This window comes from Mobula hypostoma, chromosome 10 (assembly GCF_963921235.1).
Source record: "Mobula hypostoma chromosome 10, sMobHyp1.1, whole genome shotgun sequence".
Taxonomy (NCBI): domain Eukaryota; kingdom Metazoa; phylum Chordata; class Chondrichthyes; order Myliobatiformes; family Myliobatidae; genus Mobula; species Mobula hypostoma.
This window is the reverse complement of record NC_086106.1, coordinates 16,037,719-16,055,631: the sequence shown is the minus strand read 5'-3', so window position 1 is coordinate 16,055,631 and position 17,913 is coordinate 16,037,719. Positions and strand designations below refer to the sequence as shown.

The window sequence follows — 17,913 nt, the reverse complement described above, 5'->3', positions numbered from 1 at the left end:
CTGCCTACTCCCATCAACCTGCACCAGATCCATAACCCTTCATATCCCTCCTATCCATACTTCTTTTAAATGTTGACGTCAAGCTCATGTGCACGACTTGCTCTGGCAGTTCCTTCCACACTTTGAGTGAAGCAGTTTCCCCTCATGTTCCCCTTAAACTTTTCACCTTTCACCCTTAACCCATGACCTCTAGGTCCCACCCAACCTCAGTGGAAAAAGCCTGCTTGCATTTACCCCATCTGTACCCCTCATAATTTTGTATACCTCCATCAAATATCCTCTCAGTCTTCTATGTTCTAAAGAATACAGTCCTAACCTATTCAGTCTTTCCTTATAACTCAAGTCCTCCAGACTCGGCAGCATCCTTGTAAATTTTCTCTGCACTCTTTCAACCTTGTTTACATCTTTCCTGTAGGTAGGTGACCAAACCTACTCACAATACTTCCAATGATCCCTTCTTTATGAATGGGAGTCTTTCCTTACCCTACAACAACAATATTTTTCCCTGTAGATTCAACCAATTACAATTATTTCCTTTTTGAGATTGTTTTGATATTACGCACACATTTACAGACACTTTGCTATAAAACGATACAGGAGCTTGTAAAGGAATAAAGTGAAACAGTTTCTTCACTCAATCTTTCAGGCCAACATAAATACCCAAAATTCAAAACATGATAAGCACCTGTAAGCGCAGCAGGTAGTCAACTGTACAAATAATGATGTTGATAGTTGTGGTGTTACCTGTCTGAGTTCTCAGGTAATTCTGGAAATCTGAAAGTAAAATACATTTTTTTAATATATCTGCTTAACAGATGTCTAGAACATAACAGGGCTTCTTTTAGTTCTGTTACCTTTGTAGTAATTCTGTGAATTTTGTTTAGACTTTATTACACAAAAAGTAATATCCTTATTGAATAATGAACCACAAGCCACACTTACCGAAAAACCCAACATCATCCACAATTTATAACCATTTAAATATTCTTATGAAACAGCAAATAGAATTATAATTAGAAAGTCACATTGAAATGTGTACAGATCTATCTTGAATATTCGTATATGTATTGACAGGTAGTACATTCTTTATTTCCTAATTTAACATTAAAATTCAGAACAAATACCATAAGAAATTTTGATAAGGATTGAGATAGAAATGTAATCCCAACTTGAAGTGATTACAAATTTCTCTCACTGCTGTTTTTTTCAGTTTGTAATTTTGAGTATAAACAGTATTCGTTCACTGTATTGTTATTTTTAAATGTTTTCCCCAATTCTCAGTTAAGTAGAATGACCTAAAAATACTGGGTAAGTAATGCCAAGGATGAAAAATGCCATCCTGCATTTGAACTCTGTCAATACCCGACTCCACTACTTTCCTTGGTAGATTATTTCAAACATTAATCATTCCTAAAGAACATTTTTTCCCAACATGTTTTGAATTTGCTTACTTTTATATTGAGTTTTCATCATACTAGTATCTAAGTTCATTGCATCCATAATCGCATTTTTCCAATACAACAATCCATGTTCTTCATTCCTACTCTCCAAGTCATTTAAAATACTCAACTTCCCATTCAGACTTCCAAAGCATACATTTTTTTTATAATTTCTTTGATGTAAAACTCTAGAACATGTTTTGCATTTTCTCTACATTCTGTATTTATCTGTTTTCTATACACTTTAAAAATATTTTAAACAAGTTTCTTGAGTAAATCAAACCACTGTTTATAAAAGTGAGGTTGTATGTCTGCTGCACAAATTCAGTGTTTTTACTTAACTGTTTACTTTTCAAGGAAGAATGCATATTTCTTTCAGATTTGTTGTCCTATCCCAACTTACCTCTCCAATAATTTGGATGCAATTCACAGTATTTGACACCATCAGCTTTCATTTATGTAGCACCTTTAATGCGGTAGATTATTCCAAGAAACTTCATGTAGTGTAACACAGAAGGAAATAGTAAGGTAGTTATCAAAACCTTGGCTAAATGAGATTTTATAGAGGTGTCTTAAAGGAAGTAAGAGAGATAGGAGGAGAAAGGGAGAATTAGCACTCCAGCAGATGAAAATGGTATTGCATTGACAAGGATTCATCTTGAGCTAGATTTAGAGAAGCTGTTGTTGGATTATTTCTCTCTTCTGGAGAAGCAATTTAGACTCAGACTGGCACTTCCTACTGGCAAACAGGTAGGGAACCACACAAATATGGTACCCTTTTTACAAAGCAATTAAATATTATGCTGATACAAGTTTTAAGTAATTAAAGATTTGGTGGTGACAAAAGTCCATTTAAAGGCTAGAAGAATGGAATTAAAATGAAGCAACATTGAACCAAACCACTTCCAACCCAATCGAAAGATTAATCCCACCGTTTTAATTGACAGCCAAAAAAGACCTCCAACTGACTCAGATAGAAATTCCATTAAAATGTATTAGTAAGCACCGTATGTCACACAGATGAGCCCATGAGTTAACAGCAAGTTGGGAGGACACATTGCCTAAATCTCATTGTGGAAGAAAGAGCTTCTTCCACAACAAGCACAGATAGTAAATTTTAACTAATCTAATTTGACAGGTAGCACGGTATTGGAACACTTGGCTGTGCTTTTGGATTAAAATTTATACACTTAATGCCCCAGCTTCTGACCCCCAATGAACACTATTAGTGACTTACTTGATACACGACTAAAGTTAACTGACAGACATAAATAAGGTTGGCTACATCAGCTTGGCTTCCCAGAGAAATTCTGCCCCTGAAACCTAGTCATCTTCTGATGCATTACTTAGTTCACTGGATTGTCTCAGACCTTCCTCAACCATTTTCTTTGAAGCTTAAAACTTTAAGCATCATTCACTGCCTAACCAACTGCAACTAGTATCTTATTTTCCATTTCACTTTGCACGTGATTCATGATTGTAAATTCTTATTTCTTGGATCCTAGGAAGTTGTATTTGTTGCAAGTAACTTATTTAAACTAATAACATCAAATTACTATTTAAAATAAGACAGTGATCTTGTCCCCAAAAATTCAACCTTAAAATAATCATTGATTTAGATGCAAGAAGGAAATACTTATTTTTGCAAATAAAACTAATTGATAGAAGTGATAGATAGTAATCACAAATACCATTATTGTGTCCTTCACAAAGCAACTGCAGGAATCTGAACAGATCTTGAGTAAATTCATCATCTGACATCACTTTCTCGCCTACACAGAAAGAAAAGTCATTACTCTGAAGAAGAAACATACGCTTCACAATGATATACAAGGAATTATCTTTTTTTTAAAAAGAAAGCCATTGTTAGTAATGAAATCGTGCAATCATAATGACTTCAGCATTAAAGTTTAGAAATGTATGTGGTGACATTGTTGAGATGAAACCCTTTCTACCCATACCCACACAGGAAAATTCACGTACCACCTCTTCCAACTGAGATTCTCTCAAACGGTTACTTTTGCAGAGGGGTTTGCTGCAAAACTGAGTTCAGATAAAGAGAAAACTTCAATTTATATCATAAACATGAAGTTGGAGATGCTGGTGTTACCCAGGTAGCCCAGCTTGCTGAAGGAAACCATCGAACAGTGCTGTGATGAAAATTTCCCCTGTCATAATACCCCACTTCCACATCTTCATTTAAAGCTGCCACAGTGAAGAATGAGGCAAGTATCCTTGGCTTGAGATTCTGTAATGATGAAGTTTTGGCGTTGTGCTAGCTGCACCAGTTGTAGACTTTGCAGCCGCTTAGGGAATGAGGAATGATTCTGAAGGAGGAAGATCAAGTTGCTGATGGTGCTGAAACCTTATGGCTACGGGCTGCTGAACCCTAAGGCAGCGGGTCACTGATATCAGAGAAGTGAACTGATATTTGAGGGGGCCGAATGTTGGGGGATGAGAGTCAGTGTGCGGAAGTTCAAAAACTAGGAGCTTGGATGCAGAATTAATGAAGGACATTGGAGGTGAGGTTAGGAATTTGGGTCAAGGAAGAAGTGAAATCAGGCTAGTTTCCCTAAAGCAGTGGTTTCCAACCAGGGGTCTATGAACCCCTCAGTTAATGGTAGGGGTACATGGCATAGAAAAGGTTGGGAATTCTTGCCCTAAAGTGTAGCTGATGAATGCTACCCACCTGCTATATGGCAGTTGGTGATAGGTCCTCTTTACTTGCATAAAAGAGCCAAACACTTCTTTCAAGCATTTTTGTTTTTCCTGTGTTTGTGTGTACTTGCGATTGGAAGTGAACATGCATTTGCTACCTGTTAATCTGAAAATGTACGGAGCGAAACTACTGAAATATCAAGTGTAGGATGGTCCTAGTTTTCAGTAACGTGCTTGATCCCTGCTGATTGCTTCTATGTGAATTGGTCTCATTGCAGGTGGTGCACTTAATGTCTCAAATTAGATAGTCACTGATCCTTACTGGAATTATGCATTCTGAAACGATGTTGTTTAGAAACAAGTTAGACAGGAGCAAGCATGTATGGGACATCCTGTGGCCTTCAAAGGGGTAAAAATGAGGAGAAAAAATAATTTAACTGAAATTTAATTATTTGATGAAGTTCACTAACATAATTTACACCCTAATGCTCTCATTACTGTGAATCACTTTTCTAGTGAATTATAATGGGTATCCGCCATTCTTTTTGCCATAGTTGCCATTCCAATATAGTAAAATTTTGCCATCACCAGAACTTGAACTGATCAGGTTGGCTCCTTCTACAGTAGGTTAAAAGTGGAACTGATCATGTACATAGTCCATTGGTTTGTGCACCACTTCTTTGATTTTCAATCATATGCTACCAAATTCTTGCCTTGGAAGCATGACTGTCCTGATAAGACAGGAATTAAGATAAAGATTAAAGTCACATAACAGGTAAGTAATTACTTTTATCAAAAGCAGATGGTGGGGTATGGTTCAAAAAAATAGTTTTGAGAGGTTTTAGGACTGGGGAGGGTGGAATAAGTCAAAATCTTAACCACAAATATGTGCACTCGCTATCCGGCACAATTGTTTAATGTTAACCATGTTCATACCTCACCAGCAACTCTGAATTAGTAAAATGTTTAGAAACAAATTAGGACCAAAATATACATAGGTTCACCGCATATGTAAGAGTCATCTGGGAAAATGCAGGGTGGTTACATTCTTTTGATTTAAATCTTTAGAAAGTGCATACACTTCACCCTCAAATGTTCTCTTTCCCAAATGGATTTCATGATATCGTCTCATTAGCTTCCAAAATTATTAATATTTGGAAACTGCTACATGGCTTCTCTCAATGCTACCTCAACTCTTCCTTCAACTCCATATACCACTTGTGAGTTACCTTCTTCAGATAAACTTATTGTCCTTTGTTTCATTAGTATAGACTTTGCAAAAATGTACTTTAATCTTAAAACTAGACACTTCTGCCCCTCTCCATCCCAAAGAGAATCTTAGAACCTGTCCTTCACATCAGGCACTATATAAATTCAAAAAATGCAGTTTCTACTGTTTTTACATTATCTAAAAAGCACTTATGTTCATTTCTAGTCTCTACCAACTTTCTGTGATGAGATGATTTAAGAGATGGAATGGTGATAGACTGCTAAGTATGAAATTATTAGACAAATGCTTGCTCTATCATTGACACTAGCTCTGTTCTTTATAAATTAGTAACACTGATGTTAAAAAAAAATCACTTCAAGAAGAAAATGTTAAGAAAAGCAATTCTGGGCAAAATTTTCATCTGAAGTGGAACTGAAGTAATCTCCTGAGCAGTTCTAACACAAATGCATTGGATTTGATGGTTGGAAGTGGGGGGAAAAGATTGCTCACCTAAGCTTAATTGATGTCTCTCTTCAAATAAAGGTCTGACCTGAAAAGGAAGAGGCTATCCAACTCACACCAGAAAATAAATCATTCAGGCCCATACAGACCAAAAGATGTTTCCTTTGTCAGTGAACAAGAACTCGCCCCCAGCATCAAGCCATTGCTTTCCTGCTTTAGTATGTATTTTTGAGGTCGTTCTACTGAAGCCACATTTAGTACACATGATCTCGGTTCCCAAATGAATTATACCACAGAAGTTTTCTCAAGTGCCATATTGAACTGATCAATTTCCAGCTGAGCTTCAAACCTCATCACAACCTTAGTAGACAAAGCTGGACTCCGGTGGTGAAATGAGGGTGACTGTCACAGCAATATTTGATCAAGTCTGGCATCAAGGCATCTTGGTCAAAATGTAACTGATTGGCATTAAAGGGAAGGGCAATTTTATGTTGCCTGTGATCAAACAGCGCCACCCCAGGGCATGACCTCAGTTCTCTGCAGCAGTGTTCCCTGGTCAATCCTGATCAGCCGCTGACAACAACCACCTTCCTTTCATCATTATGTCAGACACTGAGAATAAACAACACTGAATCTATTTGCAAATCCTCTGCAAATGAAGCTGCCTTATGAATGCCACAAGGTGATGATCATTTCCAATGAGAGACATTGACATCATCACGCCAGATAGACCGAAAAGGCAGGGGTGTTGGGACCAGAGGCAAGGGTCGGGCCGATTCTGCTCTTCCACAACATTTACTCCTCTCTCTGCGGTGCTGAGGCTGTGAGACTGTTCCGGGCTCCCTGGCGATTTGCCCTGCTGTGGGATGAACTGAGACCGAGGCTATGGCCCTGTTCCGGGCTTTGTGTCTACGGACTCGCTTTTGTTCTGAATGTTGTTGCTTGCATGAGTGGTGTTTTTCTCCCCCTCTCTGCACATTGGGTGTTGGTTGATTGGGTTCTTGTTTTGTGGCTGCCTGTAAGTAGACCGATCTCAAGGGCTGCACAATTTTACCTACTTTGACCTTCTAAGACCCATTTTTATCTTCTGAATCCTCAGATACAAGGCACAAATTAGGAACATGATGGCTTGCTCTCTACCTGCCTGGGAGTAACTACAGCAGGAGACAAGAGCCGCAAAATCACCCAGGACTGGGCAGCCCAAGTGATCGGCACCCTACCCACCTGAGCACTTGTCTCCCCATTACTGGTACCCAGTGGCTGTTGTACTTTCGACTGTCTACAGTTACATTGTGTACTGTCTGCATTTATACTGATAATCACTCAGCCATGTATCTCATAAACTCAATAGCTCTATCACCAGGAAAGACCACGGGAATACCATTGCCTGCTCCTCGCCTTCTTGGTCACCAGTCTGATTTGGAAATACATTGCTGGTCCCTCATGGTCCCTCAGACCAAATCCTGGAACTCTGCACCAAGCAGCACTGTGGGATCACCTTTGTTACAGAAATCACATTGGGATGTGGCAGCACTCTCTTTCTGTTCAAAGGTGTTTATGGATAAGTGTCAGGGTAGCAGGAGTCACTCAGACCCTGACGTGTTCTGCAATGTTTCTCTAATAGATTGGACAATGCTGTAAAGGAAAATATGCCTAAAAGACAAAGTCATCAGACGTGCCCAGCCAAACCTTCCAGTGTGGTGCAGCTCAGACACAGAAAATGAATCTCAGGGTTGTATACTGTGACATATATGTACTTTGATAATAAATTTACTGTGAACTTTGGTCATTAATATGCAGTAGTCCACTCCTCAACCGTTATTTCAGAACTACGGGACAGAAGTTCTGGGGTTCAATTTCTTAATTAAAAAAATTAAAACTGAATTTATGTGTTAAATTAAAACTGAATTCTGCTTTTATATTTCATTTACTGTTAAACCATATGAATATGGTTGGGTTGAGTTCTCTGATCTCGGCAATTCACTTGCAAGTGTTTTGTCATCATGTGATAGGGTGCTGTTGATTGTGGTGTATCCTCCGAATGCTTAGCCATTATATACTGTACTTTTCATCAGCTTATCGGTCGTCATTTCTGAAACTCAGTTGCGATGTGGGGAGGAAATCTCGTCACTGATTGATTGCATGGTGAACTTCGTACGCTGTGGTGTGGAATTTTGCCTGCATTGGCTCAATCAGCTGATTGCTAACTACATAAATGCCAAGCATCCAGAGGACACACCAAAATTAACAGCTCACTGATGATTTCTGCTTGTTTGGTGATGAAACATTTACAAATGGATTGCCAAGATCAGAGAACAACCCAACCCAACTACCAACCACCCGAGTTCACATTTTCCCAATTATTTCCACAAATAAATACGTTTTTATAATGTAAGTACTAAGATCATGTGATTTTTTGAGGCAGTACCATTTCTGATAAAATCCTCACTGGCCTTTCACCTCCCTGATCACTACAACATCCGATTCCTTGACAGTTGAGGTAGTGACGCAGTACACAAACAGACTCTTCAGCCCACCAATCAATGCTGACTACTGTACCAACACTGCCTAAAATCACAGAATAATGCAGCAAGGAAACCAGCCCTTCAGCCCATCCCATGAATGCTGACCAAGCTGCCCATCTAAGCTGGTTCCAGTTGTCTGCATTTGGCCCATGTCCATCTAAACCCGTCCTGTGCATGTACCTGTTAAACATCAACCACCTACCAACAACTGTCTGTGGAATTCTCTGCCTCGGCAATTTAATTGGTCATCCAGATACCTTGTAAATATTGTGAGAATACCTGGCTCCACCACTTTCTCAGACAGTACGTTCCAGTCTTCAACCACCTCTGAGTGGAGATAATGTTCCTCTGTTGCCCTCTAAATCTCTTATGCTTTACTTTTGACCTATGGTTTAGATGTCTCAATTATGGGGAGAAATTACTCTCCATTGCACATCAACGGTTCTGCCTTGGAGAGAGTAAAGAACACAATATTCTTTGGTGTGCACACAATGGACTATCTAACCTGGACCCACAACATCTCCTCACTAGTCAAGAAGGCACAGCAGCAGCTACACTTTCTGAGGAGGGTGGGGCGTACAAGGCTCCCTGCCCCCATTCTAACAACCTTCTACAGGAGCACCATTAGGAGTGTCCAGTCTAGCTGCGTCATTGTGCGGTACGGAAGCTGCAAGGCATTGGACCACAAGACCTTACAGAAGATGGTAAAAACTACCGAGAGGATCACTGAGGTCTCCCTCCCTCCTATTTGTGACATTTGCCAGGAGCGTTGCAGATGAAGGGCCAAAGCATTGTTGAGGATCCCTACCACCCATTCCACAATCCCTGACTGGCTACCATCCAGAAGGAGGTACAAAAGCATCAGGAATGGGACTGTTGGACTGAGTAACAGCGTCTTCCCTGATGCTGTGAGACTAATGAACACCCTGTCACCACCAACGTCCCGTCACTAGAACCGCAAGCTGTTTACTGTTCACCTGCGCTGCACTTTACTATATGCATTTTGAATTATCTTTTATTAACATACATCATATAATATTTTGCTTTATGTGCTGTGTGTGATATATGTTTTGTGGGTGCACCATGGTCCAGAGGAGCATTGTTTCATTTGGTTGTATCTACGTTTAGTTAGATGACAATAAACTTGAACTTGAGAATTTCTCACTCTCCATCTTAACTACAGCCCTCAGAATTGTGGATAGTTCTGTCAGGACCTCTTCAGACTCCTCTGTTTCAAGGGAAGCAAACTGTCTGTACAAACCCAGCCTGTACAAGCTCTCACGAATGAAATGTTCTATCCCAGGCAGCATCCTGGTGAATCTCCTCTTCTTTATCTCCAGTATATGCCCTTCCTAGAAGTGTGGTGACCAGAAAGGCATACTATTCTCTAGCTCTAGCCAGAGTATCCATGACTCCAAGGTTCATGGATACAAAACAAAGGCCATTCGACCCAACTCGTCCTTGCTGACCAAGGTTCCTACTTAATCTAGTCCTATTTGTCGCGTTTGCTCTTTAACCCTCTAAAACACTTCCTATCCATGTGTAGCTGTCCAAGTACCTTCTAAATATTGTTAATGTACCTATTTCAGCTATTTGCCCTGGCAGCTCGTACCATACACTTATACACCCATACTCTGGGTGAAGAAGTTGTCCCTCAGGTTCTTAAATCTCTTCCCACTCATCGTAGACCTAAGTCCTCTAGTTCTTGATTCCCCAAACCTTGGAAAAAAGACAGCATGAATTGACCTTATCTATGCTCCTCATGATTTTACACACCGCTAAAAGATCACCACTTATTACCCATTGCTCCAAACTAAATGTCCCAAACTGCTCAACCTCTGTTCATAGCTCAGTCCCTTGAGTTCTGGCAACATCCTTGTAAATTTCCTCTGCACTCTTTCCAAAATATTATCTGCTCTATAGACATTAATTGAATTATCTATATGCTATAGGAAATATTTGGCATCTTTCCTATAGCAGGGTGACCCAGATCTGAATGTCGCTTCACCATCGTCTTGTACTACAGCAACATAATAAACTAAATTCTACACTCAGTCCCCTGATTGATGAAGGATAGGACGACAAAAGCCTTCTTTACCACCCTGTCTCTCTATGATGCAGCTTTCAGGTAACCATGTAGATGTAATCCTAATTCTCTCAGTCTGATAACAATCCCCAGGGTCCTACTGCTCACAGTGAACGTCCTTCCCAAAATCCAAAACCTTGCATTTATCTGAATTAAATCAAGGTTTGCTATTCCTGGGCCCACTTACCCATCTGATCAAGATCCCTGTGTAAATCCTGATAACCATCTTCACTGTCAATGATACCATCTATTTTAGTGTCACCTGCAATCAGTACCCATACCTTGTACATTCTCATTCAATCATTAACATAATGACAAATAGCAATGGGCCTAGCACTGGGCCCTGGGGAACAACACTCATTAAGGGCCTTTAGTTCGAAAACATCTTCAACCATCATCCTCTACTTCCCACAGCAGCCTACCATGCCTTGTCAAAGGCCACTGAGTTGTATGTTGGTGATCTTCTGCTGCTCTAGCCCAATCACTTCAAGGCTCGATGTGTTGTGTGTTCAAAAGTGCTTTTCTGCACACCACTGTTGTCTGGTGCCAACAATATTCCATGGTCAAAGTCACTTAGCTCACATTTCTTCCCCATACTGATATTGGTCTGAACAACAGCTGAACCTCTTGACTTTGACTGTATGTTTTCATGCATTGTGTTCCGGTTACATGATTACCTTATTAGATATTCGTATTAACAAACAGGTGTACAGGTAGACCCAATAAACTGGCTACTGAGTACATCATCTCATACCTATGTTATCTTTCATCTGTCTATGTTCTGCCCAATTTTTCAGCTGATCAAAATCAGACTATCCTCCATATTATCAACAATGCTCCCAATTTTCCTGTCAACAATGCACAGCCCTCTAGGATATTAAATTCCTAAAGAAGTTTTTCTTCACCTCAGCCTTGCACTGTCACAACCACGGATTCGGCAGCACAGTAGATACGGCAATTGTGCTTGGGGGTTTGCACATGTCTGCTAATTATTATTTAATCGTGGTATTTAACTCCATACTTGTTGTCGTAGTGCTTGTCGAGACGTGGGCAGAGCACAGCAGCGCTTTGCTGCTGTTTGCATTCGGCCTTCCTTGAGATATCGGACTTTCAAGTCAACTGACTCTGAAGACTAGCGGTATTCGTTTAATGTTTAAATGTTCTTTTCAGCCGCAGTGTAGCTTCGTTTTCCTTTAGAGAGTTTTAGTTAACGGCCCTGTTTGGCCGAGCGTTTATTGTTTTATTTTCCCTTTAACAGTGTTCGTATTAAAGTCTGAACTATCGACCTGCTTCAGTGTCTCTCACTCCGCACATGGGCCATATCCGAACCTGGTAACATGCATGACTAATCCCTCATTTCCAAACTGACCCCACGACCTAGATAAGGTGAACAGCCTCTCAAGATGTAAAAAATCTCATTTCCATCAATGAGATCATCTCTCATTGTTCTGAAAATGAGAGAACTTGGAATCATCTGACTCAGTCTCTCCTGATTGGCAGACCCTAATTTTACTGATCAATCTAATGTATGCACACTGCACCATTCTGATCTGAGCTCTTAATTTTCAAATCTAAACATCCACACCCAAATAAATCTTTTAATACAAGGTGCCTCTGATGTGAAATATTAACTCACATCTTGTTCTCATCTGCAGATGCTGCCTGACCTCAGTACATCAGCGTTCCTGAAGAGCCTGCTTTTCTGTGAAAGACTGCATCCTACAGGGTAGACAAACAACCAGTGTGCAAAGGACAACAAACTGCACAAACACGAAAGAGAAAAAAACATACTAATAATAAATAAATTAGTGATAAATATCGAGAACGTGAGATGAAGAGTCCTTTTGAAAGTAAGTCCATAGGTAGTGGGAACAGTTCAGTGATTGAGCGATGAAGTTGAATGAAGTTATCCCCTCTGGTTCAGGAGCCTGATGGTTGAGGTGTGATAATTGTTCCTGAACCTGGTGGAGTGAGTCCTGAGGCTCCTGTACCTTCTTCCTGATGGCAGCAATGAGAAGGGAGCATGGCTGGGTAGTGAGGGTCCTTGATGATGGATAGTACTTTCCTGCGACAGCACTCCATGTAGATGTGCTCAATGGTGGAGAGGGCTTGACTCATGATGAACCTGGCCTTATCCACTACTTAGGACTTTCCGCTCAAAGGCATTGGTGTTTCCATGCCAGGCCGTGAAGCAACCAGTCAATAAACTCTCCACCACACATCTCTAGAAGTTTGTCAAAGTTTTAGATGTCATGCTGAATCTTCACAAACTTCTAAGGAAGTAGAAATGCTGCTCTGCTTTCTTCATAATTGCACACGTACTAGGCCCAGGACAGGTCCTCTGAAATGATAACTCCGAGGAGTTTGAAGTTGTTGACCTTCTCCAACTCTGATCCCCTGATGAGGACTGGCTCGTGGACCTCTGGTTTCCTCCTCCTGAAGTCAATAATCAGCCCCTTGGTGTTGATATTGAGACAGAGGTTCTTGCGGCCAGATTTTCAGTCTCTTTCCTATATGCTGATTCGTGACCTCCTTTGATTCAGCCAACAGTGGTGTCAACAGCAAACTTAAATCAGGTTCAAAATCACTTTATTGCCAATATATGAAACACACTAGAACTTACTGTGGTTCAGTGCCAAGCATAAAACACAGAACAATACCATAACAGACAACACAATAGCAATCAAAGTTTACAATAGTACAAACAGCCTTGAGCAATCAACAATTAGCAGACGGTCACATGAGCAAATGTCAATAATGAAACTTAAATAAATGTGAACATAATGTGAATAAATGTGAACATAAATGTGAACAATATGAACACACTCAATAGTTATCAAGGGAAACAGGAAAGACCATTTAATGGATGTTAGGGTATTACACCTGAGTGAGTTTGTTGAGAAACAGGACAGATACAGAAAGAAGCTTCAGAGATGACTGATGGCAATTTGGTGAATTAAGTGACTGCTGGGGAAGATGGAGTTAGCAATGACTTTTTTTCTCAGCTCTTTTCTTTGCTCTGGCGACGAACAGATCTGACAGCCAATGATCTTCTCCACTGAGTGGACCACTCACTACAACCTGGACTTGGAGAGGGAGGAGGTGGTAGGAAACCAAATGGTGAGAGAGGTAGTCACAACACTTTCAATGACATGGAGTAAAAATTCATGTTACCCGCGGTGTAGCAAGAACAATCTCTTCGGGGCTTGGAGCTGTGCTTAGCCTCACCATCGTTATAAAGTGAGTAGAGTGGTGGACGGGAAGGGTGGGGGGAGTGGGTGAAGTAAGCACACAGCCTTGTGGTACTCCTGTCCTGATGGAGATTGTGGAGATGTTGTTGCCAGTCCAACTGTCTGGGTCTGCAAGTGAGGAATCTGAGGATCCAATTGCACAAGGAGGTAAAGATGCCAAGGTCTTGAAACTTATTGATTAGTTTTGAGGGGATGATAGTGTTGAATGCTGAACAGTAGTCGATAAAGAGCATGCTGATGAATGCACCTTTGCTGTCCAGATGTTCCAGGGTTGAGTGAGGAGCCAATGAAATGGCATCCGCTGTGGACATGATGAGCCAGTAGGCAAATTGGAGCAGATTTAAGTTGCTTCTCAGACATGAGTCGGTATGTTTAATCACCAACCTCTCAAAACACTTTATCATAGTGGATGTAAGTGCTACTGGGTGATAGCCATTGAGGTAGGTTACCACATTCTTCTTAGGCACTGGTATAATTGAAGCCTAGTTGAATTAGATGTTTTCCGTGGGTTCACCCTCCCGAAGGATGCTCTTACGTCGGCCTCAGAGATTAAATACCATTGTCACTGCTGAGCCCAGAGTTTCCAGGTGGTGTATGTCCTCTGTATCTTTACTTATCCTTCCTCGTTAGTCCACTATGCGTCATTAGTGAACTTACTGATCAGACGTTCTCATCCAAGTCATTTATATATAAGACAAACAACAATGGCCCCAGTACCAATCCCTGTGAACACCTAGTATATACAAACTTCCAGTCAGAAAAGGATTCCTTGATCACTGCACCCTGCTTCCCATCACCAAGCCAGTTCTGGATCCAGTTTTCCAGCACACCTTGAATCCTATGTGCCCTAACCCTTCCTCGCAGGACTGTAAACACCCTTGTTAATGTCCAAGTACACTACATCTGCTACCCTTCCTGCATCAATTTTCTTAGTTTATTCCTCAAAAACCTCAAAATTTATGAGAGAGGATTTCCTCCAGCAAGAAACCACGTAGATTCCGTTTGATCAGTCCCTACCATTGAAAGTGAACCAATTCATTATCCAATAATTTTCCTTCCATCAACTGTAAGGCTCACTGGTCTGTAGTGTGCTGTGTTTATCACTACTGCCCTTTTTGAACAAGGGGACAAGTGAAGTAGCTATCCTAATTGCAGTCAAATTTCTAAAAGGATAATGAACTACAAGGACACTCAACTTCACTTGCCCCGTCACTGAACTGTTCCCACAACCTATAGACTCACTTTCAAGGACCCTTCATCTCATGTTCTCGATATTTATTGCTTGTTTGTTTATTTATTTATTTATTTTTATTTGTACAGCTTGTTGTCTTTTGCATACTGGTTGCCCGTCTTGCTGGGTGCGGTCTTTCATCGATTCTATTACTGTTACTGGATTTATTGAGTATGCTTCCTAGAAAATTTGTTAAGTTTAAAACGTAGAGGTAGAGGTATGGATGGCTATGATCACAGTGCAGGTCAGTGGGAGTAGGCAGTCTAAATGGCTCAGCATAGATTAGGTGGACCAAAGGGCCTGTTTCTATGCTGTACTTTCCTATGATTCTATCTAAAATAAATCCTCAGGGCTGTAACATCATCATCATCATTATCAGGTGCCGTGCCCAGTTTCAGCTTTGACTGCCATGGCCCACACACTCCTGTTTCGGGTCAAGTGGATCAATTCATTGGTATTCATTTCTAATTCTCTGGCTGCTGTCTCCATTATCATTTGTCTTTGTCTTCCTCTTGCTTTCTTCCCTTCAGTCTTTCCCATAATTACCGTGCATTCTAACTCCTCTTCAGGGCTGTATATAGTGGCATAAATGTACTTTGATAATAAATTTACTTTGAACTTTGAACCTCTGTACACTACCTCACTATTTTTTTCCTTTTTTGCTCTTTTTGCACTACTTATTTAATATTTTATATATTTATTATTGAAATTTATTATTTTTATTATGTTTTGCAATGTACTGCAGCTGCAAACAACAGATTTCATGACTGTGCCAGTGATATTATACCAGATCCTGAATCTGTTGGCCCACTAGTCTTTGGCTGTGGAATGACATCAATCAGTTACTAAGGTGGACTTAATCATGAAAAATGTGACGGGTTAAATTGTGTGGGGGGGGTGGGGAACTATTAATAAATGCAAGGACTCTCAGAAGCAATGAGGAATGGCCGGAACCTGGTGTACAAGTTGGAAATGGGTAATGCTGGCCAACAGGACTCTAGTGAAGCTGTATAGACTAATCCCTTGGACAGTGGATGCATGGATCGCAGACACGTTGACGAACTCCAACCATACCATCGACTTCAGAGGTCAATGGAGATGGAAGGTCATCGATGGCCTATGCTCTACTTCGGAGCTAAGGGCCCAAGTAAGGAAGTAAGGTTCTAGTTCCATGAACAATTTCAGTGAGCCATTTCAGTGCCAAGGGCTCTCCAGGGAGGAGAGGGATTAACTTATTGAATAACTTTTAAAGCATTCTAGACCGTTCAGCACTGAAATTGGCAACTGTATAATTGTGGCGATTCTAATTATGCAGCCTAGGAATGCTTAATGAAATCACTTAATTGGGCTAAATTGTGCTTCTGGGTATACGTACTTGAGAACAGGTGCTAATGATGAAAGGATCTCTGAAGTGCTTCTCATTAACTGAATTTGAATGCACACAGCATTCCTTTAATTTATTTTTCTTCATAGTATTTAAATCTTTATTCCTCAGAAGAAGCTGGTCAGCTGTCATAGTCAGTTTACTGGAAGTTGTCTGTGGTTTCAGTGAAGACAAAACTTTCTGAACTTACTTTAAATATAAAGTTTACTAAAATTAAAATATAGCATGTGAGGCACATAGTAGTACGAGACTTCAGCAACTGAATATCACAAGCAAAAGTTGAAGGAGTAGCCTGTCATTTCCTCCTAAAATCTGTGTAGAGAATCTGCGGGCAGACAAAGTGATCTAACATCCGGATATCCTAACCTTATTTCCATCTGTCAAATTCCTCCTCATTTGCCATCTGCTGTACTTTTTCTCAGCCACCTTACACATTAAATTCAATGTCTAAATTGCTGATGTTCCTCATAAACATGGGGACAAGTACTGTTTCTTTTTGTGGGATCTTGTAGCCTTTCCACCCCTCTGGGACACTCTGCAGCCACTTACTGTACCTACTTTTTCCAAAAAGGAAACACAAAGTAGTAATTATGAAACAGTGAAACCCAGGGAAACTGCACTGACAAATCATATTGATAATATTTATAAGATATGTCAAAATAAAATAGCTATTTGCGCATTTTGTCAGGCTCAGTGCTTCATTCTGGTCCCAAACAGATCATACCTGGAGATGGTATGTGAGGAACAAGACAAGAAACAAGTGAGAAACAAAATGCATGGAATTATCAAGGATTAAGTTATTAGAGGAATGATTGGTTTGCTGTATTCCAACCCTGTTCATTACAGGAATCCTTACTGCACGCATTCATTATGTACAGGTGTTCGTTTCAATCTTTCGCTTTCTTTGCTGAGTCCCATTCCATGTACAGGCCTGTTTGGCAAGCAGAGATGTGCAACTGTTGCAGGCATTACAAGGTGATAGATTCTGCTGTAAAATACAGGGATGCCTCCAGACTATAAAGGACAAAGGTTTAATTTGTCTTGGGCTATTAGTGCTACTCAGGCAGCTTGTTGAATACTGTATATGTTTTGCTTCTGTCAGCAACTGTGCTCTAAACTGTTGGCAGATGGAGATCACCCACAAATTCCTTTTGCTAATCCTCTTGCTTGGTGCTATGGATGATTAAGTCCTGTACAACAATACCATTTTGAAAATAGATCAGTCATGTCGAAAGAGGATTGTGGAAAGGGCCAACTCATTTTCTACAATTGATTAAAAATACATGAAATGGATAAAAATACGGATAGAATTTTTAAAATCCTTCCAGTCATGCTTAGGAACCTAGCACCTCTAATAGGGATTTTTTTTTTCTGTGCCAGTTAAATATTTCGTTGACTGTCGTGTTAATGATACAAATCCATTTTCTTCCAATATAAAAGCAGTTTTAGAAGGTATCTTCGGTCAAGTCCAGTTTACTTAAAATCAGATCAGGGTTATCTGTGTGAAATCCTTTTTTTACTGTTACAAGAAAGCATTGCAGATGCACTGACTCTACAGTTAGACTAACCGCTGGTACTAAACCTTATTTCACCTGGCCTGAATGAGCTGAAGTGAAAATTTAGCCCAACGTTTCTCAACAATATTAAATGAGGAAACAAGAGTAGCC

The 17,913-nt window shown here is 40.3% G+C and overlaps 1 protein-coding gene across 8 annotated transcripts in view; it reads right to left on the bottom strand.

Moving 5' to 3' along the window:
* LOC134352669 (ryanodine receptor 1-like) overlaps positions 1-17,913 on the bottom strand; it is a 581,514-nt gene that overhangs the window by 74,701 nt on the left and 488,900 nt on the right. For all 8 annotated transcript variants that reach the window (XM_063060038.1, XM_063060039.1, XM_063060041.1 and 5 more), the window contains 2 exons: positions 3,131-3,211; positions 686-774 (listed from right to left, as the gene is read on the bottom strand). In XM_063060038.1, coding sequence (XP_062916108.1) covers positions 686-774; positions 3,131-3,211 — 170 coding nt within the window. The remainder of the gene's footprint in view (positions 1-685; positions 775-3,130; positions 3,212-17,913) is intronic.